General features: G+C 36.4%; 1 protein-coding gene across 1 annotated transcript in view; it reads right to left on the bottom strand.

Moving 5' to 3' along the window:
• The window catches only part of LOC128022694 (synapsin-2), a 113,505-nt gene that overhangs the window by 75,836 nt on the left and 12,811 nt on the right, over positions 1-24,858 (bottom strand). The window contains exons 2-4 of the mRNA XM_052610490.1: positions 8,047-8,104; positions 2,597-2,688; positions 6-162 (exon numbers count right to left, since the gene is read on the bottom strand). Coding sequence (XP_052466450.1) covers positions 6-162; positions 2,597-2,688; positions 8,047-8,104 — 307 coding nt within the window. The remainder of the gene's footprint in view (positions 1-5; positions 163-2,596; positions 2,689-8,046; positions 8,105-24,858) is intronic.

The following is a 24,858-nucleotide window of genomic DNA, read 5'->3' on the forward strand; positions in this document are numbered from 1 at the left end:
CTCACAGCCCATGGCTTGTCACAGAGGTTATAAATGGACTCCAGCGAGTTGACGCTGGGGATCCCAGCATACTGCAGACCGATGATTATATTGCGGAAGTCTTCATTCTGTGCCATGCTGTAAGCATGCTGTCGCACCAAGACAAAGTCAGGCTTGAAGGACCTGTGTGCATATAATAATATATAGAGAACAGAACAAACAGAGCAAAGTGGCAGTCTATTATCTGTTCACCATTTTAAATGAGTAGTGTTTAATCATGTATGTACTGTGTTGTAATATAATATAATAATCCTCCTGGCCGAAACCACATTTAAAAATAACTTGTTGTTTCTTTAAAAATATAATTCATAATAAATAGTTTTTAATGACAAGCTTTAATGTCTACAGATAATATCTTTTGAAGAGTTTTCTTTTAAAGATAATCATGAAGAACAATTTGATTATTTTCTGTTTCATGACCTTCACTTTCTTTTAACCACCTCAGACCATAACTCAGGACTTCATATAGATTTTATATATATATATATATATATATATATATATATATATATATATATATATATATTAAAATTTAAAATTTAATTAAAATAAATAAATACAAATTATATATATAAAAAATTTAATTATTTAAATATTATTATTTTATTATTTAAATTATTTAAATTATATATATATATATATATATATATATATATATATATATATATATATATATATATATATATATATATATATATATATATATATATATAGTCCTATAAAAGCCAGTCTTTTCAGCTCCTGTTCTGTTTCTGTACTGCTTCTGCTCTGACACACAGGCTATGGCTTCACCATCCCACAAACTATAAAGAAACTGAACTTTATTTCCTCATTTGTATCAAAAACAAACTGTCATTTTAATAATACATGTGTGATACATGCACAGAATAGTGTTTTTTTGTCAACACTGTCAACTCTGTGATTATATTAAATTACACAGAGCTGAAAATCTGCTCAAAAGCGTTTCTGTGGTTTCTGTGGTCATTCATTCAATGTTCATCACCATTCAAAATGGCATTTTTGATTGTCTGTTTGTCAGTCTGTCTGTACATAAAGTTAAAATAATAATGTTTGGGAGTGAGTTTGAAAGAGACCAGAGACAAAAAGAGAAAATAAATAATAAAAGATGAGACGGAGGGTTCAATAAGAGAGAGACAGTCCTGTCTGGACAGAAAGTCATTCACTGTATTGGGATTTCAACACAAGGAAAGCATGTTCTTCATGTGATGCGATGATGTACAATACTAGAAACTGTATGGAAATACATACAGTGCTTGATGTGTCAAGAGTCAGCACTGCTTCTGTGTTCTGCGTGAATGAAAAGAGATCATGTCTGTATGATGCTGCAGGGCTGAGATATGGTAATGATGTTACACAGTTGCTCGGGTTTTCTAATCAGGGTGTTGCTACTCAAGGGAGTCAAAACAGCCCACCCTTGAGCCTCTATGACTTTCTGAACCAGAGACATACAGAGACAGTGATCCTGTAGCTCAATTGGCAGAGCATTGTGTTAACAGCGCAAGGTTGTGTGTTCGATTCCCAGGGAGCACATGTTAGGAAAAAAAAAACAATGTTAGCCTGAATGCACTGGGTCTGATAAATGTAGATATGACCTCAAAATTTGGTCCCAATGTTAAGCCTATGGAACTTTTTCATCTAGGTTTTTGACCACCAGTCACTTAGAAGTCATAAAAGTAATAGCACACCTCTCGTTAATAAGATGCATGATTTGAAACCTCATTCATGGGTCAAAGACAAACGGTGCGGGATGAATCACAACCCTAAGTTTTGTCTAAAAGAAAGAAGAATAATAAGTATGCAACAGAATAGTTTTGACTTCACAAGCACCACCAATGATGATCAAAACATATGCAAAATGAATTTAAAGAAAGAAAACCAGCATGTTTCCCACATAAGTACAAGACACATCAAAACCCCATACTGATGCCTACACTCAGACTCATTATGAGTCTCAGGTAAAGGGAAAATCCACCCACTGTACTCATTTAAAACAGTGCAAACCCTCCTGCATGAGTAAGCTGTGCAACCACAGTGGCACATAGATCTGCTTCCTGTCTTTTTGTTAAACCACAGTGTGGTCATCATGACAGTAAATCACATCAGCCTAAATCTTACTCTTATAAACAGTTAGTTGGGCTTTGTGGGCTTTACATTAGCAGTTGTTGTGACAGTATTTTCTTTTAACAAATGGCGGCAGTATGCATCAGCAATATTTTTGGTCTATTTACCTGAATTAAATAGATAAACATCTTTAATCTAACAGCAAATGTCTTTAAAAATAACTTTCAGTTAAGGGCTACACTAGAACAAAGATGCAAAGCTAAAACACAGACTAAAAGCGTAAAACATCAGTTTCCCTTCATGCCATGTAGGCTAAGTTACTGTCAGAACGCTTTGTTAGATGATCTTTAAAAAGACACTTTATGTGGTGACAAACTGAACACTGACTGATGGATGAATGCTGGAAACTGCAGAACATTTGATGAACTCATGCTGGCCTCGCCGCTGTATTTTCTGATGATTATGTTGAACTTACCGAACCACTTTTGTTCCATTTCTGATCACTTGCATGTCCACACTGCATGTGCCATTAGCATGAGCCACAAGGTTGATCTCCGAGAACTCAGCCTGAAACAAAAAGAAACATGCAAATAAATATAATGTACTCTTTATTTGGATAGTCCACATGATGTGATATTCATTCATGTTTATTTTGTGCTATAACTTGTAGTAAATCAGAAGAGATTATCTCTCAGCGCTGCTGCTTGAACTCAGATCCAGCGATCCATCATGCCACATCAAAGCACAAAAACTGATGAATGAACAGAATTCAAAAGCTGACCATTTGTTTCTTCTCAGAAGTAAAGAAATCTCTCGTTAGAGCATTAGTAGAAAGTTAGATTAGGATTAGTAGAATAAATTGCACAGTTATTCAGTTAAATGTGTGTTTGGGGACCATCAAAAATTAGCCAGCATAATGTCGAAAGGGGACTATTAAAATAAAGTGTGCTTAAATGTGTTATGTCTGCTGTTATAAACATGACAAGTATCTCAAATACAATATGTATTCAGAATCTTGGTCTGCCCCCGTCAACTTGCAATATTTATTATTTTTCATGTAAATGTTTCTTGTCTCTTGTGGTCAAGATGTGAACTAATCAAGTATAATGAATGTGAATCTAGTTATTCTGGTGTTATAATCATGTATCTGGTGTGTGTGGAGTGTGCAGACAGTGCTGGGGAACAGTATACGGTGAGCTGCGCTCTCTATTTGGACATTAGACTAACTATATGATGAGGTCTCCTTGGTGCAGATATTACAAAAATACAGTGTTTGGTAAAGTTGCATGTCCTGTTTTGACATTATACTAAATATATGATTATTCAGACTCCTCGTTTCACTTAGAATAAATTCTACTGCTGAGTGGCAGGCTGGAGAGCGAATCAAAAGAGGTAATAGAGATGATAAACAATAACCATATAAAATGTATTGAACATGAACCTGCCTTCAGGAAAAACTGTATAAAAGACTTTGCAGATATAGATTCTGCAGATTTCCTGTCTCTTGGTTTTATTGTCTCTTAATAATAAAATCTAAATTCGGGCATCCAAACCCCAAGACTGAGAATGATTCCTCACAGCAGCAGCAGAAGCCCTCACACTCTTCAAACTGAAAACAGTGCATTAACTTTCCTTTTTACAGTATTTGACTCTTTTTTTCTTTTAATTACCATCTTTAATAAACATGAGGAAATAGTATGCACTGTTAATTGTCTTCAAAAGGTTATTATCCACTTGATATATTTTTTTATTGTTAAATATATTTTTAAAGGAATAAATCAACTAATAAGAAGTAAGATTCCTACTATTAATATACCAAACACTTGATAACAGCAGTTTCTGTCTGTATGCAGTTCTGTAGATCCTTCTGAAGAACATCAACGTTTTCATCATATTTATTAAAATGTAATAACTGTACATACATTTAATAGTTACATTTCCACTGATATTTATCTGACAGCATCATTTGCTAAGAGGTCAACAGCATTTATCTGAAAATCATCCAGATCTTCAATGTCATTGTCCATTGCATAATCAAACTGTCATCTGGTTATGACACCACTGACATTTGGCATCGCTGACACCTAAACTAAGCTATTTCTGCAAACTAAACTAGTGAGGCACCCTCAGTTCAACTCTATTTTCTATAGTAAATGAATGTAACACCTTGTGTTGCTCATAATGTGTATTGCTTGCAATCACATTAGTCATTTGAACTAAAGCTTGTGATTTTTAAAAACAACAAGCATCGTGAATCGTGTGCCTTTATTCTTATTGTGGGCTTGTTGACAGTCATCTGTTATGCAATGAGAGCAGTAAAACATGAGGTTTATATGCAGATGCAATAAACATGGCTATGGGAAGATTTCTTATATTTTCTTATATTTTATATGCTAAATATAAGGAGATCTGGAGAGTGACTGTGATCAGATTACATCAACAATTAATAAAGTTATGGGACACTACCTCAGAAAGTGGAGCCATAAGAAAAGCAGGGACACATTGCCCTGGCTAAATGTAGAATGTAGGAAACTTATGAAGGAAAGAGATCAATTATTGAAATAATCTTTAAAATCAGGTCTTACAACAGACCGACAAAAAATTACATCATTAAGAAATAAAGTAATAAAAACTCTGAGACAAACTAAAGCTAACTTTTTCATTGATAATATCAAAGAGGCTAGAGGAAATGGGAAGAGGATATGGCAAACCATCAACAAGCTGATTGGCAGAAAACAGAATTATAACAAAGTTTTAGAGTTGAAAATTAACAATGAATTAGTTACAGATCCAACTATCATAGCTACTGAACTAAACACTTTCTTTTTAGACTCTGTCTATGAAATAACTCCACTTTTTAATTCACCTAGCAACTCTATTCGCTCCATTAGTTGTGCACAGACGATTTTTTACTTACAACAAATAACTGAATTAGAGGGATTAAACACTATCAATAGCTTAAAAAATTCAAAGGCCATGGATATCTATGGCCTTGATACAAATTTTTTAAAATGCATAAAGAGGTCTTTATGCAGCCTATTACTCATCCGATTAATCAGTCTTTAAGTCAATCTATCGTGCCATCAGCAATAATAGAAGTTCTTATGTTGGTGCTGTCTTCCTAGACCTAAAGCGAGCTTTTGATACTGTAAATCACGAAGTTCTTTTATCTCAACTGGATAAAATCATACTTGTCCTTTAGAAAGCAATGTGTTTGTATTAATGACTCAAAGTCTCCATTTAGTGAATGTTCAGTAGGGGTCCCCCAAGGCTCTATACTTGGTCCGATCTTGTTCACTCTTTATATTAATGACCTGCCAGAGGCATTTAAAAATATTGATGTACAGATGTATGCAGATGATGCTGTAATCTTTACACATGATAAGAACTACTTAGAGATAGCATCTACACTTACATCAGCGATGGTTCACATTGATGACTGGCTCACTAGGTCGTGTCTGTACTTAAACACCAAAAAAAAAACAGTCTGTATTGTGTTCACCAAAAAATGTATGAAGGTGTCACATTCTAATGTGTTTCTTAGAGGACAGGAGCTTGATGTTGTCAATGAATTTAAGTATTTAGGAGTTATATATGACTCCACCTTAACATTCAAATATCATGTAAAAAAGGTGGCAAATAAAGTTAAATTCAGTTTGCAGAATTTTAAACAAGTCAAGTTTCAAAAACAAGTTTCTTAACACCAAAGCAGCCAAGTTGTTTTTATATACTATGATTTTTACACATATCGAGTATTGTTTTATAAATTGGTCATTAACTAGCTTATCGAGTCTTAAAACTTTTGAATCTCTATTCAAGAAAGCCATTAAAATTTTTGATAAAAAGGCATTGCCATTTCACCATTGCAATATTTTAGAGAGACATAATTTTTTAAGTTTTGATAATTTCAAACGTTTCAAGTACATTTGTCTAGTTTATAAGGTGTTAAATAATCTTGCATCCACCTCCACTGCATGCCTTTTTTCAAAGGCTTGCAAGCGGAGGTAGTACACAGGGCTCTATAAAAGGCGACTGTATGATACCATTTAGACGTACCACCTTTGGACAAAATGTAATATCAATAATAGGTGGTAAATTTTGGAATAGCTTGCCCCTTGTGATACGCGAGTGTCTTTCATTCACCTCTTTTAAAACTCAATTAAAACAGTGGCTCTTAGACAATCAGACATGTACTCACTTTTAACTGTAACATTAGTCATTAATGCTGGGGGGAATTGGTCGCAATTGATCGCGTCCGGAGTGGAGGTTTGTGTTTGCATGGTGTATGTGTGTGTGCTCTGTGTAGTTGTTTTGTGTACATGAATGCACACATATGCATTTATTTATTTAGGAAAATAATTACATGTGTATACTGTATGTACATTTATACATGGTTCATGTTGTATATAGATGTGAATAATTTATGTATGGATAAGTAAAGATCTTGAGTGTGTGTGTATTTATGTATGTGGGATGATTGTGCACGGTGCACACGTGTATTGTGCGGGCGCGGACTATTGTTTTAGATGCGGTTGGTTGCGATTGATTTATTATTTTTTTCAGCACTATTAGTCACTATTAGTCATAGATTTTCACTGTTAATGTAGTATAGTGGTGAATGTATAATGTCATTGTTATTATGAATTTTTGTCTTGTTTGTGTGTATTGTTGATGTATATTTTTATTTATGTGTATTGTTGTCATAGTGAATGAATGTTATATGATTGTTGTTTATTTAAAAAAAAAAATGTTAGTTTTTATGTTACCGGCCTAAGGACTGCAGATGAAAAATAGTATCTTTTTACTAATTCTGGCATATTTAAATGGTGTATTTTCATACAACAATGTACATGAATATGCATGGTCCCTATTAAATAAACTAATAAATAAATTATTGCAGGATGGTCATTCACTAGGAATGAAAGATCCAGTTATAGTGTTCCAGACTTTCTTAGTTTCAATGGTTTGCTTTCTTGAGTGTTTGGCACAACACAAATTCTGAAGGATAAAAACATCTAAATAAATGTCACAATTTATAATGATTGACTGCTATCATCTGTACAAGACCAAACAAGTTCACAGGACACAGGACGATACTCACAGTCACATACAGGCAGTGATAAATATGTGTTTTGCTTAAATAAAACAGACAGTAACCCAAAAGTCAGAGGTGTGTTCACAGACAGAAGTGGACTGTAAGTTACTGAACTCCACCATCATCTACATGTTCTTGATCAATGGCCAATTCCTACTATTACACTTTGCTGGTTCTCTGGGTAAAAGTCAACTAGCAAATCCCAAGTGTTGGCACAATTCAGACCAATAACATTTGTTTCAATTAACAACGTGTGGTCTGGAATTATCAACTGTGCAATAAAATGACCAGAGAGTATATTTATTCTGTAACTAAAGGCTACTGGAAATGATTGTACTTCTATAAAGATGACGAACCAGTCGGTGCACTCACTGAAACATGAAATAACATGAGAGGTTTCTACTGTAACAGTGTTGCTCAATCACAGGACCTCCATAAACGTGTGATTCAAAGTCCAGACTATTGAGTCTCTATTTGACAGTTGCTTGGCTTTTATTTCTGCTGTTTTACACTGAGTAGCACAATCATGTTGAAATCTCATTGCTTCAAAACCCCTCTTCACATGGCTGTATTTAAACATCATATACATTCTGATTGCATCAACTGTGTAGCATCACACAAAATGTAGCTTCTATAGTGAGAACAAATAAATGACTGCAAATGTAGTGCATCATGCCTATAAAGGATGCAGCATGCACTATTATTTAATAATTAATAGAGACTTGTGGGTGTTAGTAAATCAGCTGAAAACCGCCAACTCAATATTTCAATGATTTGCATGATTAAACGGAGAATAATGTCCAGGTCTAAAGCTTTAATAGATGCTTTACCTGCTCGACTTTGACATCATAATCGCCTTGGACCTTCTTCCCACGGAAAAGCTTTGCCCTGAAAGACAAAAGAAAACATTTATTCATGAATCATTTCATGCATGCTTCTAGTGTTGTTCAATCAGCTTATGCAAAAACAATTCAACATCATTACAACCCTGCTGTTATAATGACTGGAAAAACCATCAAATAAACAAACTGTGTAATAGCAGAGCTGGTGGATGAGAAATCCTAGCAATGCAAACAGCTGCTGTTAGGATGCACTGTTCCAGCCATTTGATTTTGCACTCTTTTTTGATAAGTGTGTACATTTCTGCATCTCTCTTTCACTCTCTTGAGCTTGTGTCTGGGTGTTATATGAGCAGTCACAGAGAAAGCAATTTGACAGCTCACTTTGAGCACACAGCAGGGTAAAACAACCCCATAAAACTGAGAAACAGAGCAGAAATTGATAAAAGATGGAAAGATGGCTGATATGGAGGAATCCGTCTCTATTACCCTCTTTATTACTGTGCTGAAAAAGCAATCCAGGAGCTCCCTCAGCATGTGTTTCTGACCTTTTATATTGTTTTTGCATAACTTTCAAGCACATAACACAATATTATGAGTTAATGTGAAGAAGTAACATGCTGACTGAATCTCAGTGTATAATGTTCCCATACTGCGCTCAGAGGAGATGTGTGCTGTTCTGGATGTAGAGCAGAACTAGGACTGATTATGCAATGCTGCCATCTAAAGGGAATCAGTTGTGCATTAAGGAGTTCAGTGTCCAGTGAAGCCTGCTGATAGCACTACTGGGTTGATCTGAATTTGGGCAGCACTGAGGCAAAACCCCTCTCATCGTGTCTCATCCAACAGACTAACATTACTGTATCTCCTCCTGGGGCTTTAATGCTCTGATTCAGCAGACACCTGGGCCATGATGTGGAGTTTTGTGCTATATCTTTTCAGACTGATCAGATTTAGAGTTTATTGCATAATTAATAATCAAAGATTCCCATAGACTTGCACTGTCTGAGCGAGAGAAAAAATGCTAAAATGTCATTTTCAGTTAAATTTACAATTAAATGCATACATTTTGATCATAGTTACAAGCTAAAGACAGAACTCCTGAAAAACACTGTAAAAACTACACATAATGCATTAAAAACCATTCAGAGCACCTAAACAACCATAAAGTGTACACGGTTAACCAATCATAACAACCTAGTAACCAAATAGTAGGGCAAAGCACATAACAGCATAGCAACTATATAGCACATCACTCCATCATCATCATCATCATCAGGATCATCAAGATTAGGCATGAGCTTTTTTGTAATTTAGCAAGTAAATACATAAATGAGAAATCAGCTGTGTGTTAGAGAACAGGCCAACTGCTGGCAAACTCTAATAAATGCTGTCATGAATTGCGAGAGAATTCCCAGAGCTGCAGTCACCGCTTCAGTCTTCAGAAACTACAGACAGTCTGTCTGGCTACATTCACTACAGATCTCAGTGCTTCGTTAGCTTTAGAGCGCTCTTAAGTGAACACACACAAAGACACCTAATGGTTTCCTTTCTTATCTTGAGCTCACTGTGAACTCACTACATCAACAACTGTACATAACCCTGCTTCATTTGACCAGTTCTTACTATTTAATGATTACCTTTGCTCCAGAACTCTAATTAAACTGCTGCATGTGTGTCATAGACCTGACTGATCCCTCAGATCATGACTTGATGAGGAAAGTGTGCTGTTACTTTGTTAAGTGATCGGGCTTATGATATGACATATAGTACGGATCAAAATACAAAAACACATAGTGTTGCATTAATTCATTAAGAGTAATTAAATAACCCGAGACTTATTTGTGGTTTTAGTAAACATGAAACCTAAGAAATGAATATTTAAATGTTTTTTGTGATTGAAATGAGAATAGCAGCTATGTCTAAAGCTATAATAAATGCTTTAGCTGCTTTCATAATGCTTTGATTATCCCCTGGCATACGAAAGATACACGAATACCTGCTCATGACTACACTTTGAGTCCATCTCAATCAACTACTGTGCAGAAAGTGTTCTTGTACTGTAGTATCAGGAATGAAGAGGAGCCGGTGAGCAGTAAAACGGTCTGACAGCAGTTATTAATCATTGAGGTTAACCCCGCCATGGCTCCTGACGCGAGGGTCTGATGCTCAACTTCTGGTAATTAAGTCATTCTTTTTTTCTGCAGGCTGGCAGTGGAAAACTGAAAGAAAAAAATAGAAAGAAAAGGTTGTCGGATTTTCTTTCTGGTCCACTTCCAGTTCAGCAGAAGCTGACAGAAGATCTCAGTTCATTGCCATACTGGAATAATCTGGATTATTCTGTCCAGAGAGCCAGTGATTAAAGAGCGCAGTCGTGCTATGAATACACATGATTGACAGGAAGAGAAGCTCTTCTGATTATAGAGTTGTGAAGATTGAAGATGATGCAGCTGAGGCCAAGGCTCAGAAATTAACGGAAACTGCTGAGAGTAAACTGGCTTGGAAAGTTAAAAAAATTAAAATACATAAAGAGTAAAAACTTGTTCCTTTTAAAGGATAATTGATTTTAATATATTTGAAGGGTGACACATAAAGCCTCTATACACAGCTGAGGTAATGTATTTGACCCAACAACTAACCATTTTAAAACCATTTTTGTACATGATAGGAAAAAATAGTAAGAAGTGATTTTACATTGAAACCCTGCATCAATAAAGACAGCGTCAGGACGTCCCTTAGTAAAAACAGCACATTTCCCACCCAGTTCTCCCCCTCTGAAAAGAGCAAGTGGTTTGGCGTCAGCTTCCCAACAGCAGATAAGAGAGGGACACTAATAAGAGTCGACTCCTTCGATCCTGCCATGTGACAGAAGCAGCTGACATCATTTCTGTTTCTTTTTTGGTAAAACCACCCCAGCTACCAAAAAATATGTGGCTGATACATATCTGCAATGTACACATTTACAATACATGTTTTAAATAGCAAATTCTGCTCATCAGAACATATGAAAGGAATGTGTAATTTGATGGGAATGAAAGTGCCAGTGACATTGCAGTTACGCTGCCAATAAATCATTAAAGGGGGGTTGAAATGCTCGTTTTCACTCAATATCCTGTTAATCTTGAGTACCTATAGAGTAGTACTGCATCCTTCATAACTCCAAAAAGTCTTTAGTTTTATTATATTCATAAGAGAAAGGTAGTCTGTACGGATTTTTCCCGGAAAAACACGACCGACTGGAGGCGTGACGTGTGGGCGGAGCTAAAGAATCACGAGCGCCAGTAGGCTTTTGCGTTGAGAGCGTGTGGAAGCTGTGACATTACCTTGAGGAAAAAAACATCATCCAAAACAAACCATGGCTAACAGTCAGATTCAGCCGTTTATTTATGATCCAGAATCAGATCCAGAGGCTGAAATTTAACAAGAGCAGCATCAGCAAATGCGTCTCTATGTGGTATGTACTGAATCTGTATAAATTTGCTTAGCGGTTTTGGAAAATGACTAAGTTCCACTTTATGTTGTCTTTTTTTTTTTTTAAGCTGTACATGTGGAAAGTGCAGTTTGATGACAACATCGCATGTTGTTTACTTGATGTGCTTACGCGCCGATAGCTAAGTTAACAACACAGAGATATTTGAAGCAGTTTTACTCACCGCCTGCGGTTCCAACACACGATCGTGACCCTTTTTCGTTGGGACTGCATTATCCTTGAGAAATAAACGATACGCAAATCCGTCGTCAAACTGGGCCTTGTTTGTAAAACAAGCATCTTCGAAATGCAGGGAACAAACACAAACACTTGCACAACTCCGTTGATGCTCTGTAAAAATAAACTCCATCCACTGGTCCCTTAATGCTGTTTCTCTTTTGGTAATCTGTGCAGGGTTGTCTTGCCCTGGCAACCAAAAACACACTTCTTTTGTGACATTTGGCGACGCTCTGGCTCTGATCAGTGAAGTCTGTTGTGCTCTCAGTGCTCTGCTATACGGGAGCGCGCTCTTCCGGCAGAAGTGCCTCAGGACCCATATAAGGAAATTCCGCTCCATCTAACGTCACACAGACCCATACTCGAAAAAAACTTTCCGAAACTTGTGACAAACCGGAAGGAGTATTTTTGGAACAGAAATACTCCTTCAAATGTATAACTTAATTTTTGAAACTTTGTCCATGTTTAGCATGGGAATCCAACTCTTTAACAGTGTAAAAAACTCAGTATGCATCAAATAGCATTTCACCCCCCCTTTAAAAATGACTGAAGTATTATGAATACAGTAAAGATCCAAAATATTATGAAAATATTATATGACTGGACCCTTCTCGGTCATCTTATCAATGTAAGAGTTCATACAGACAAAGTTGTACATTGGTAATTTGATGCTGATGAAAGTAAGTCATGAAATCACAAGTTAACTGGAATGTCGTGTGATAACTGGGATGGTTAATTTTCATAAGGGAACTCTTTAACTCGATCTGAGAAAAGTCCAAACAACAAGCCTAAAAACACTTTGAATGAGTGGGCATGTCAACACTTCAACGGACTCCTGCATGGGAGCGTGAACATGACGAGTCTTTGGTTTCTGTAATATTAATTTGGCCAGAAATAGTGGATTCCAAAACATGAGATCACAGAATGTTTCTATGGTTACCACAGTTTCAATCATCATCGCTTTGACAAAACATTTTCTATGGAAACCCATTTCCGCCACTTAGTAAAAAATATGAATAAATTTAATTGCGACTTTTTAATTTCACAATTATGACATTTTTCTCATAATTTATTTACATTAATTTATTAAATTATAACTTTTTTTCTTAGAATTTCATGTTTACATCTGGCAATTCAGACTTTATACCATGCAATGTAATAAGTCTGAATTGTGTGATATAAACTCGCAATTCTTTTTTCCCCTCAGAATTGGACTTCATAACTAACAATTGCAAGGTTATTTCACACATTTCTGACGTTATGTAACACCCCACCATCAGAGGGAGCCCTCGCCGAGGGAATGACTGTTAGCGCTCCATCTGCTTCCTCTGTGGTGTCTTCCTGTTTGGCAGCCAGATAAAGATGTCCATGCCAAACAGGCCTTTTCACAATATTGTTTAGCTGTAGCAGACTCTTCTAAACATTTTCCATGTTTTCCATTGTCTAGTTTCATTGCCATTGTTTTGTTTATTTTGTTACTTTGCACTGTTCTCTTGGGTTTCGACCTTGGACTGTTGTCTTGTGTTTTTGTGGATGTTTTGCTGCCTGCTCTGACCATCGCCTGTTTCGGGATTACGCTTTTGTCTTGCCCTTTGATATTACTGTTTGCTGGTGCTCGGACCTTGCCTGTTTTTGAGTACGAACTGTTTTAATTAAAGCTTGTATTTGGATCTACCGTCTTTGACACGTCAAGTCCGTTTTACACGTTATAACTTTTACGAGTTTATATCACGCAATTCTATGCAGGTGGTATGATGTTTGGGTGGTTTCTAAGGTATTCTCAATGAGTTGTTAGGTGTTTGTTTACTGGCTGTTTTTCTGGTCCCTAGACCAGTTTAATTTATTTATTCTTTAGATATAAGTCTATTTCATTTCTTCAGGCGAAAAAATAAATAAATTAAAGGAAAACGTCACTTTAATCCTGGCCACGGGATCTCCATTACAAAACAACATTACTTCTGGAATATAATGAGAGCTGGATTGTATGAATGCATAAGCAATAGTAATAGCAGCACCGAGACCGCTTTCTTTTTTTAATGAGTGTTGTTCTGAAACAACTCTCCAATGCAATGCAAGCCCTTCAGTTCTGTTAAAGCTACTCCATTAGTTTTGTGTTTTTATGTTTAATTCATTGCAATCAATGTAGAGAATAAAGTTGCTCAGAGCAGCTGAAGTGCAGTCTATTCAGTGCCTTTAAAAAGTACATCCAGTAATGAGAAGCTGCTAACAGTCACTATGTCTGCAGTACGACCAGCCAACATGTATTCGTATCTTCCATTGAGAGATTCTGGGCTCACGGTTGAGAACAAGGGCACAGCATGTACTTCCTGTCTCTAACAGCTGCTGAATTTATAATGACAGTTTTGGGACAGTGCCTTTAAAGGTGAAACGTTTAACAGAAAAGAGTTTCTACAGCACAGACTCCAGTTATCAGACCTGCAAGAGTCTTCTTCGTGCTCAGCGTCTGTTGGCCGTTCTGCCGGCGGTTACCTCAAAGTGTTAATGAATCATGACACCAGCACACACCAGCATGTCACTATCTGAGGGTATGCATATTTATAAACACAATATGATAATATGGATATTTTATTGTCATTCTGTTTGTTCATTCTGTTAATGAAACGCAAATCTTGATCCTTTGGCTTCTTTTGGAACAATCTTCTTTGCTGGAAAACAATATATATTAACAAACATACTTTTTTTTGTCTGAAATGTAAATTAGGTAATAAATTATTGACAAAGACCCACTGATTAAATAAAAATTAATGCATAACATAAAGTATTATCTCTTTACATCTCACAAATTTTCAATAATTAACAGGTTCAGTTGTTCAGGTTGATAAGTGTATATATATTTTTCCACTTGAACTATCAAAATCAGCTTTTTACATTACTGATAACCATCATAATAATGCTAGTGGTAGAATAGAAAGCCACATGATGAATCAGAGTTCATCCTAAGTAGCCTGTTCATGAAACACCATTAGGGAAATAACAAAATAACTGAAAATGCTGTCACAAAACAAGGTTTTCTGAGGACAAGGATTTTTAATTTCTCTAAAAATTGCAAATTTTTACTAAAGATTCATTGCTTAATGAAGATTTTGCTCAGAAACAGACGAAGACATTATTTTTAGTTAACCAAGCAGAATCTCTGCGAATAGCAGCGTAATTAGTTGAACTACTGATTAAGTCCAGAAGATGATCGAACAGCCTCTTAAATGGGCAGGACTTTGAAACACAAGAATAGATGAAACAGTGATTCACTAAACAGGCAGGGAATTAGCTGTCTCTGCTGCTGCACACTGAACGCTCAAGTTAGACACCCACTGAATTCAAGTCTAAATGCATTTGCTTTGATCTTTATAATCATGTTTCTCACTTATTGGCATTGTGTATTTTTGTCATGAATACGTGACATCTGTGCTTCCTCACAGGAGCCAGTGCACAAAGCTCTGTCTGGTCAGAGGATGACCAATCGTCCATTAAGTAAATGGGATCACCAGGGCCAAGACTGCTACACAAGCCTACAGCAATAGATGTGCATTAGGCACATTATTTCCTTAGGAATTCATTACATGATGTATCTGTTTTCAGTTGATGTTGAAATCCATCATTATGTGGTGATCTTCTGAAGTCTTGAAGCTGCTCATTTATATTAACATGCCAATATTAATTGTGATAGGCTGATATTGCACTGAAAAAAAGTAATCAGCCGACCACAGCGAAAGACCCTGGCTGTGTTGAGCACCGTTACTGATCTGTTTTTGTCCTTCACGAGTGTACAGTAGACTACGTCTGAAACAGAACGAGTAATGAGATGTCGGCCATTTGTCATCCACATCACGTGTACATCACATGACTGATTACGCAACGAATCACATTTTTATAGAAGTTTTGTTCCGCTTTTATATTTTATGTTTCTTTATGAATGTGAAAATCATATTCCTTTTTCTGCAACATTGCTGTGACAGTGCTGATGAAAACTAAAGAGATAGGTTGACAACTTCAATAGGCTAATCTGTTAATGGTACATGTGTAATACTGAGCTAACAACAGTTTAACATTAACAGTTCCCAGAAGTCCGTGGTTCAGAAGTGTACTTGGGATGATTCTGATGAACTAGTTCTGCAATGTTCTGGAATGTTCCAGAAAGCACTAGAATACTACAGGATATTACGGAATGTTACAGCAACTTCTAGAATCTTCCCAAACATCTTAAAAAACATGCAAAAACTAATCTGTTCTAAACCAGTGCTTCATAACTAATGCTAAAATTTTACCCAAACTAAATATTTACAACAATAACAAAAAAAAAATCATTTTTGTACTGTCAGCACTGTCTCCGCTGTCTCTTTAGAGGAAACCTATTGAAAGATATCAGATGATTTATCTTCATTCATTCGCTTCTGTAATCTTAGCTCTGTAGAAAGTGTTTTTCTGCTCCTGTGATGTGTCTGTAACATCTTCAGACACCTTACACCCGTGGGCATCTGATCCGGTGTGATCGGAGAGCTGCATGGCATACGTGGGAATGAACTCAAATTCCTGGCGTTCCTGAAGGTGTCCTAGTGTGATGCTGGAGATCGGTCAGGACGGCTTCTAGCAGGAGAAGTGAGGTGTTCCCGTGACTACTGTCTCCATGGTGATTTCTCAGTGATGGAGGCTGTATGTGAGCATCTCTACATGTGTCTTTCAGTGGTGTTTTATATTTGCTTCGACATTACCCTCTGAAATCTTGCAGATCACTGAGAAGATTCAAATGGCATTTTCCTGCCATTAACAATTGTGAATGAGCACAAGGTAAACAGAAATGTTAAAAGCTAATGCATTTCCTGATTGCAAGTAAATGAGCCCCAAATGAATAATAATACAGTCTAAGACCAGTCTGACTATATTTCCAGAGTAGTTTATAATCAATAAGGCGACTATCAGGTGTCAGTGTCTGCTGTATTTGATTTAAAAAACAGGGATCCATCAAAGTCTGGTCACAAGGAAGTGAATCCTGTGGATGCGCCAGAGGAAAACTGGAGAAATGTTTGGTGGATGGATGAGACCAGAACAGAACTTGTTGGTTTAAATGAGAAGCGTTATGTCTGGGAAAAGCTTTGAAACATGGTGGTGCTAGTATCATGGTTTGGGACTGTAGTGCTGCATCTGGTCCAGGACGGCTTCTTATCAGTGATGGAACAATGAATTCTCAATTACACCAGCAACTTCTGAAGGAGAATATCAGGACATCTGTCTGAGAACTGAATCTCAAGAGAAAGTGTGTCAGGCAGCAAGAGAATGACCCCAAGCACAAGAGTTATTATACCAAAGAATGGATAAAGATGAACAAAGTTAATGATTTGAAATGGTGCGTCGAAGTCAGGACCTTAATCGAACTGAAATGTGGTGGAAGGAGCTGAAGCAAGTCCATGGGAGGAAACCCACCACCATCGCAGAGCTGAAGTGCTTCTGTTCGGAGGAACAAGCTGTTGTGCAGGACTGATCAGCAGTAACCATTTACATGTATTTATAAAGCACAACTAAACACTACCGTTGACCCTAACAAGATACTGAAAGCTAAGATTCACATACATCTTCCACTTACAGATATGTAACACTGGATCATTTTTCTCAATGAATAAATGAAAAAGTATTTTTTAGTTATTTTTTTATCCTTAGTTTGATTGGATTTTCTTGTTTTTAAAACTTGTGTGTTTTGGGTCCTATTTATGCAGAGATATTCTAATGGGTTCACAAAAAGCTCTAAAACATAGCAGTTTTCTGTCATTAATTGTAAAATGTTGAAGTTTATTCATAAACATATTTTCACACTGAATCCCAAAATCAGTGTACATTTGTTTAAAGACATCTTTGTATCTTAAACGCAGTATGTACACACTCAAAAAAATGTACTTTCACCTTTGCTAATTTTACTTAATCCGTTCATGTTATGATTACTTAAAAAAAATTTATTTAACAATGTGAACTTGATTTAATCTAGTTCATTCAAAAAAAAAGTGTGTATTGTCAGCTTTACTTAAAAATTATTTGTTCAGCTAACATAACATTTTTGCGTAAAGGTAACATATTAGTGAAACCAACACAGACTTGCATCTCATTGGCTGAGGATTTCTGCAGTGTATTATGGGTAATTATTATTCTGTCACCCTCTTGGAGAAGTGTAGCACCATTAGATAGGTAGATGAGTAATACATTTTATAGCAATTAAGTTGTTCTAATAAGTTTTAGAACAAAACAAAAAAAAAAAAAAAAACAAAGAAACAAAAGGTTTGAAATGTTGCTTTGTAATTTAAATATGTTTGTGATATGCTTGATAAGCTATAATTATAGAAAGGTTTGAATGAGAAGTAATTTTAATCAGCTGCTCATGATCCTAATGCAAGGGGGTGGCATTCCTAAAATGGCATTATTCAAATTTTATGTCATCATTATTTAACATTTTCAGGTACAATTAACTCATTTGTTGTTTGTTGACTATATTAAGGGTTGTTAAGTTTACTTAAACTTCTTTTGTAAAATGAACTTAATTATTAAAAACATTGTCCAAAACATTGCAGATTAGTTGGGCTGACACTATTAAATTAAGCTTTGCCCAACCATAGTAAATAAGTTGACCCAATGTAAGTACATTCAATTGGAGTAACAGAATTGCATAATGCTGAAATAAAGCAAATTAATCATGTGGAAATCCTTTCCATGATTTTTTTATGTTCGTTCAAAGAGTTATTTTTTTGAGTGCAGATAAATCTGATAAATGCACGTGTATGCTTGTTTTAGCTCTGGAAGTGTGACAGAGAAATCAGTTTGTAACTAGATTCCTCTCTGAGATGGATATTTTGGTTCAAGTTTGCTTCAAATCTTTATTGAAGAATCAACACTGCCATTTTTGCACTGTATCTCTGACTGTGATGCTAGTTTATATCTTCACTTGTTCACTTTGGGTATTTTTAAAAGATAAAATGAAGCAATATGGTATATATATGTATATATATTCCCAGTCCTAGATTCTGCAAAAGAGACTGCAAGCTAACGTGCATCTTCCATTCTATATAAATATATATACATTTCAATATTTTAGCATGTCAACAATCAGGCAATAGTTTTCATTGTGTGGGAAACACCAGTCATGGCCAAGTTCTTTATGTTTTATATTTTCTTAATGAAAATGCTCCAGTGTTAACCCTACTCAGTTAGTGTGGTCTAATATCCAACACTCATGGGCTGTAATGTGATATGCTTATTTTGGAGGGAAATTTGGCAAGAGTGGCAGTGGAACCGGTCTGTTCTTTGCTATTTGAGGACGATGTACTTTCTTTTTTTATTGCTGGCATTAGTCCCATGAGCTTTTGAGATAATGTAATTGTGATACGAAGTTTAAGTAAAGAGGACAAGAAGAAAGTTCAGGCACACTCTAATAAAACCCAGCTGTGTGTTCAGTAGGCATTTCCATCCCATGTCTGTAACTGCGAAGCAGAGATGTGAATCACGTTAAGACTCCATCGATCCTGACTGTCTGAAGACTGGCAGCTTCGATGCCAAAATACACTTCGACTTGATTATCATCATTACGGTCTATAAAGACTGATAAGGTTTGCCTCTTGAGATGTATTTAGCCTTCTTCCTTTTAGTTTTTTACTGGTTAAACTGTCTCTGGTATTTGTATATGGACAAGAATATTGAATTCATTGATCAGCAGTGATAAGTGATGACCTGCAGTTATATATCACCGTTGGTGTTTCAACCTGGATCAATCCGGATCTCATACCAGACCAGACATTTACTATTACAAGACTTTAACGGGCAGACAGCTGTAAGTAAGCTGTTTATAGGTTGAGTCCCCTGAACAGTGTAAAGACTATGGATTCAAAGGAAAGTTCTGTTAACTTACTCATCCTCAGGCCATCCAAATGTAGGTGACTTCAGTAAAACAATAAAGAAGATTTTTAGCTAAATTGTGGTCCTTGGTGATTCAATGAAATGCAAGTCAGAAGTTACTGTCACTTTGAGAGTCAAAAAAGCATATCAGGTAACACAAAATTTATACTTGTAGCTCCTGACAGTGGAAATATTGAGGTCTTATGAAGAGAAACGATCGGTCTGTGCAAGAAACTGAACATTATTTACACAATTGTTACCTGTAACTGTATGTACAGAGCCATAGGCAAACAGGAAAGTCTCTGTGATTAGATTCTGTTAGTTGGTTCTTTTGGACGATTTGTTTCAAAACATTGGTTCCAATAATCGATATATCTGTCTATGTATCCACCAAACCGCATCAGCTACCAGCAAGACCAGGCTTAGCAACTACCAAAAGCATAAGTCCATTCAAACTTCTGACATTCTCAGACAACATACAGTAAGATTTGTTACCTTCATACTAACATTACAATGGTTTAACAATAAGATTCCAGTCAACGCAATGCAACAAAAAGTTTACCTTAAAGAACTTTTCCTTTCTAATTATTTTACAGTTCCATTTGGCTGCATTAGTGACACAGAAATTATGCACTTCAGCTTTAAAACACCAATCTCTAAATTCCTTTTAGAACCAATTTTTGATCCACAACACAGCATTCATACTGATGGATTAACCTTGTTTTAGCAGAATACTGAGTCTCCTTTAGCGGTCAGTATCTTTTGTTTTGAATTGGTTTCTGATTGGCTTTGTGAATGCGTTTTTGGCCAATAACACACGTCTTTGTGATGGAATGATTGGGTTTGCCATGAGTCAGAAGTGTTTTTACTGGAATATCACTGAAGGGCATCAGAATGCATGCAGTGCTAGCCAATGACTTTGCAGTCCTCTGGAGGGCAATTGTTAGGCGGACATTGTCCCCGAAAAATATTTGATGGCTGGCAGGCCAAAGACAGAGTCTATTTAATCCAGGCCCTGTGGAGCCGCTGTAAAGCATGACAGCACAAGCTGGTATTAGCTGCTCTTCATAATTCTGCTCTCATTTAGTGCAAAACATAAACTGGATTATTAGACCTCCCATCTGCACTCGACTGCATGACAGAATGACTTTACACTTCACCAGCAGGTGAAGCAAATGATTAGCTCAATTTCATTATAGCGAACATATACAAGAATATTTAGTAGTAGATGCATATAGTAAGTGTATATTGCAGTAATTGTCTTATCACTGTGTAGTAGACCTTTGCTGGAGTTTAGGTTTGATTTTGTCATTGGTGGAAAGATAAGAGCAGACAACACCCGCCTCCCCATCTCATCATTTTTGCATTTGCATTGAATTTACTTTTGTGATAGACTTTCAAACACAGTTTCAGGTCATCGAAAGTCTTTATTTATAGCTATGGTGGCTAACATACTCATAATTCATACAGAGAGCTTTTTTTATCAGACTATAATTACACAATTTTGATTATGTAAAACCAATAATAGAAGCACTTTTAAAGATGTGTTCTTTGTATTGATTGACTACTCAAAAGAGAATAAAATATAACTTAATTAATGTGTGTTTCCTGCTAGCTACAATTCACAATCGTGAACAAAGCAAATCAAAACTGTATCTCAATATTCATTTTGTGTGTCCTTTTTTTTTAAAAAGGTAAATTTATTTATTATTTTTTTTACTTGACAACATACAAAAACAACCACAACCTCCACCATCATGGTAACTATAGCTCCGAAGTCATGATCTGAATCAAATGATTCGTGATACACAATTCAACAATTTGATTGGAGCGCTTCGAAACAGTGAATCATCTTGCACCTTTGTACCTTCTTTAGCACTAAAGGGCGCAAATTAGTACCTTATATATTGGTACCTAAATGGTAAATATTAGTACCTTCTGAAAGGAAGCCAACCTTTTGTCTTTTTTTTTTTGAAAGTGTAGCCGTAAGGCTGCAGCTAATCAAGCAGTTCAACTAACAGGTAACAATTAAAGAAAATCAAAATCCCAACGAAGATTGTAACAGTGCTTTAAAAAAGCAGTTCAATATGAAGAAATTAATACTGAGTACATGTTGGAGACAATGTTGCCAGTTAATTTCTCAGTTTCCGATCTGCCAATGAAAATAGTGTCCAACAACATCTGCCGCACACAGTATTAGCATTTCCATCTCCTATGATTCAGCTGAGTCAATGATTCAGTGACTCCTTCATGAAGACATGACTTTTGACTGAATTCATGAAGTCATTCAAAATAGCTCCAAAATGAATCAGACAGCCACTTACCACCACAAACTGGCTTAATGGTGTAACCTGGAAAAAGAATCACTGAAATCCCCACCACTGATCCACAGACTGACAGTCTGGACCAATGCAGGCAAGTGGGCTTTCAGAAGAAGTCCCTTCTTGCAGATGCAGTTTCTGGATGTGAGGACTCATTCACAGTCGGGTGCTTTTGCTGAAGTGAGAGTCTTAATGCATGGAGACAACACAGGACTTTTCATTACATATATAAAAAAAGATCCAATCAAATAAGAGTCAAAAGGTCTGCCCTCATATCAGTGCTGAGTCTTCGGAGCAGGTTCAATACTTAGACACGTCCTCATTATATCCGCGGTAGAGATCTTAAATACACCTTAAGAAATGAACACACCTCATTACCGAACGTCCATCACAGTGTTATCACTCGTCATCTTGGTTTTACAGATACAACAGGCTCAAGTCATGACTAAGAGAAGAGCATATTATTAATACTGATTTAATCTATAAGTGGACATTCAATTAAGAATAGGAGGTAAAAAAGAATTAGACATGCAAGCTAAAGAAGATGATTAAATTCACCCAATCCTGTATATTAATTGTTAACTGTTTAATAATATTTTAATATTTTAAACCTGTGTTTTCCATTTTTAGCATCCATAGACTTCAGTTTCATATGATTCTTCAGAAGTGATTATAATATGCTGATTTGCTGCTCAAGAAACATTTCTAATTATTATCTATGTTGAAAAAAAGATGCCATGAACTGAGAAATTAAAATTCCCTTGATCTTTGGACATACTACTATACTAAATTTTACTATGGAAACAGTCAGAAAGCATCCAATACTGAAGAAAGCCAAAATGTCAGCTTGTGGAATGTGCCACATTATGATGTAATAGTGTGGCTAAACCCCGCCTCTGCAGAGCCTGTTTCTAAAGCACTGCCTGTGTAGCCCCACCCACCGATTCTATATCATTTCCTGTTTAGCCCCGCCCATCGTTTCTACATCACTGTCTGTTTAGCCCCGCCCACCGATTCTACATCACTGTCTGTTTAGCCCCGCCCACCGATTCTACATCATTGCCTGTTTAGCCCCGCCCATCGTTTCTACATCACTGTCTGTTTAGCCCCGCCCACCGATTCTACATCATTGCCTGTTTAGCCCCGCCCATCGTTTCTACATCACTGTCTGTTTAGCCCCGCCCACCGATTCTACATCTCTGCCTGCTTAGCTCCGCCCACCGATTCACACATGTAGTGTAAACAATGAGAGAGGCAAATTCAGGTCTAAGCAGAAATCAAATTATAAAGATGCTCCAAAGACAACAAGACCACGTGCAGTGCCAAGATGTGCAAACACAGTCTTTGCATCACCTTCCTTCTGATCCCAACATTAATGACGTGACATACAGCCAAGTAAAGTGACCCATCCAAAGTGCACACACACAGCAGTCAACACACACACCGTGAACACACAACCGGAGCAGTGTAATTAGGAAAGAGTAGATGAACTTTATCTGAAATGAAGATCCTGATGGTCTCAGTAAGAACTTTTACCATGGATTCATTTACAAACAAATCACAATTCGACACAGGAATTTCAGAAAGACTGAAATTAAAATTTGATTCTGTGTGACTATACTGGATCCGACAATAATGAAAGTTACAGTTTTTATTACGTGCTCACTATTGCTCTGTCTATTATAACAGATGGTTTGCCATGTAGTGAGTATTTATGTGTTTCACCCTAAATCACATCAATGTCCATCTGTGAAGGATGTAGGCTGTCAAACACACAACTGTTAGCCAATCACAGCAGTGGGTCTAGGACCTCAGAGAATCATAAAAACGGTAGTTCATGACCCGTTTAAGGATGATTTGAAGCCTTGTTACAGTCTCTTTTTTAGGATTCTTTTCTGAACCATTTGAAGAATAACATTTCTTTAACATGTATTAATCATTTATTGGAAATGTTTTTGTTTGAACTCGAGTTAATGTATTGTAGTAGCATTGATTTCTTTAAATAAATAACAAATCCTAGTAATCCCAAACTTTTCAACTTTTGAAGTAGATATTGAAGTTGTAGTTAATTATTTTTGGTGGGGGTCAATACAGTGCAATAGACCTACTGGGAGAAATATTAGTCAAACGTAAAAAGTGTAAGAATCAGCCGCGGTCTCCTCCAGATTGTTCTTCGGTGATACTGATACTCTTGACTGCTTGTCTTTCTGAACAGTTTATTAGGCCTGTCACACTGAAATATTGAAGTTTGTCAAAGATTGATCTCTCTTTTCTCTTAGGATCACTAATCTTCTTCAGTTTCTTTCTGGTTCACTTCACATTCACACAGACAGGATTTCCCCAAGCACTGAAAAGACTTTGCATCAGTGACGTGAGACTGCTTTACAAACATTGTTTCTTCCACCAAACCACTGCATTTCATTTATTCTCTCTCTCGTTCTCTTTCTGCTTTCATCTCAGAAGGTAACAACACTCATTAACAATCAAGTGTATGCAAACTTCTGAACGGGCTCATTTTTATAAATTCAACTATTAGTTTCTCTTGTGGACTATATTTTTTTGTGGTTTACTAAGCCTTTTTAGGATTTTTGCAATTAAACACACAGTGTCTTGCCTAACTTGTTTGAACTGCTGTGTGTATTTCCCAGTGATGTCTATGTATGTTTTCTCTAATGTGATGAGTGCTTATTTACACCTCTGAAGGACATAGTTTTTATCACGCTGTGGAATGATTGCTTCAGCCGTGAGAGACGTGACAGTATGCTGTACATTATGTGAGAGGTTTCCACTCTCAAGCGGCTCAGAGAGTCACACAGTGTTTGTTATCCGAGTACAGAGTGAAATCACTGACCCACACTCACAGCGCTTGCTGAGAAAGCTCACAACTCA

Source organism: Carassius gibelio, chromosome A11, assembly GCF_023724105.1.
Source record: "Carassius gibelio isolate Cgi1373 ecotype wild population from Czech Republic chromosome A11, carGib1.2-hapl.c, whole genome shotgun sequence".
NCBI lineage: Eukaryota > Metazoa > Chordata > Actinopteri > Cypriniformes > Cyprinidae > Carassius > Carassius gibelio.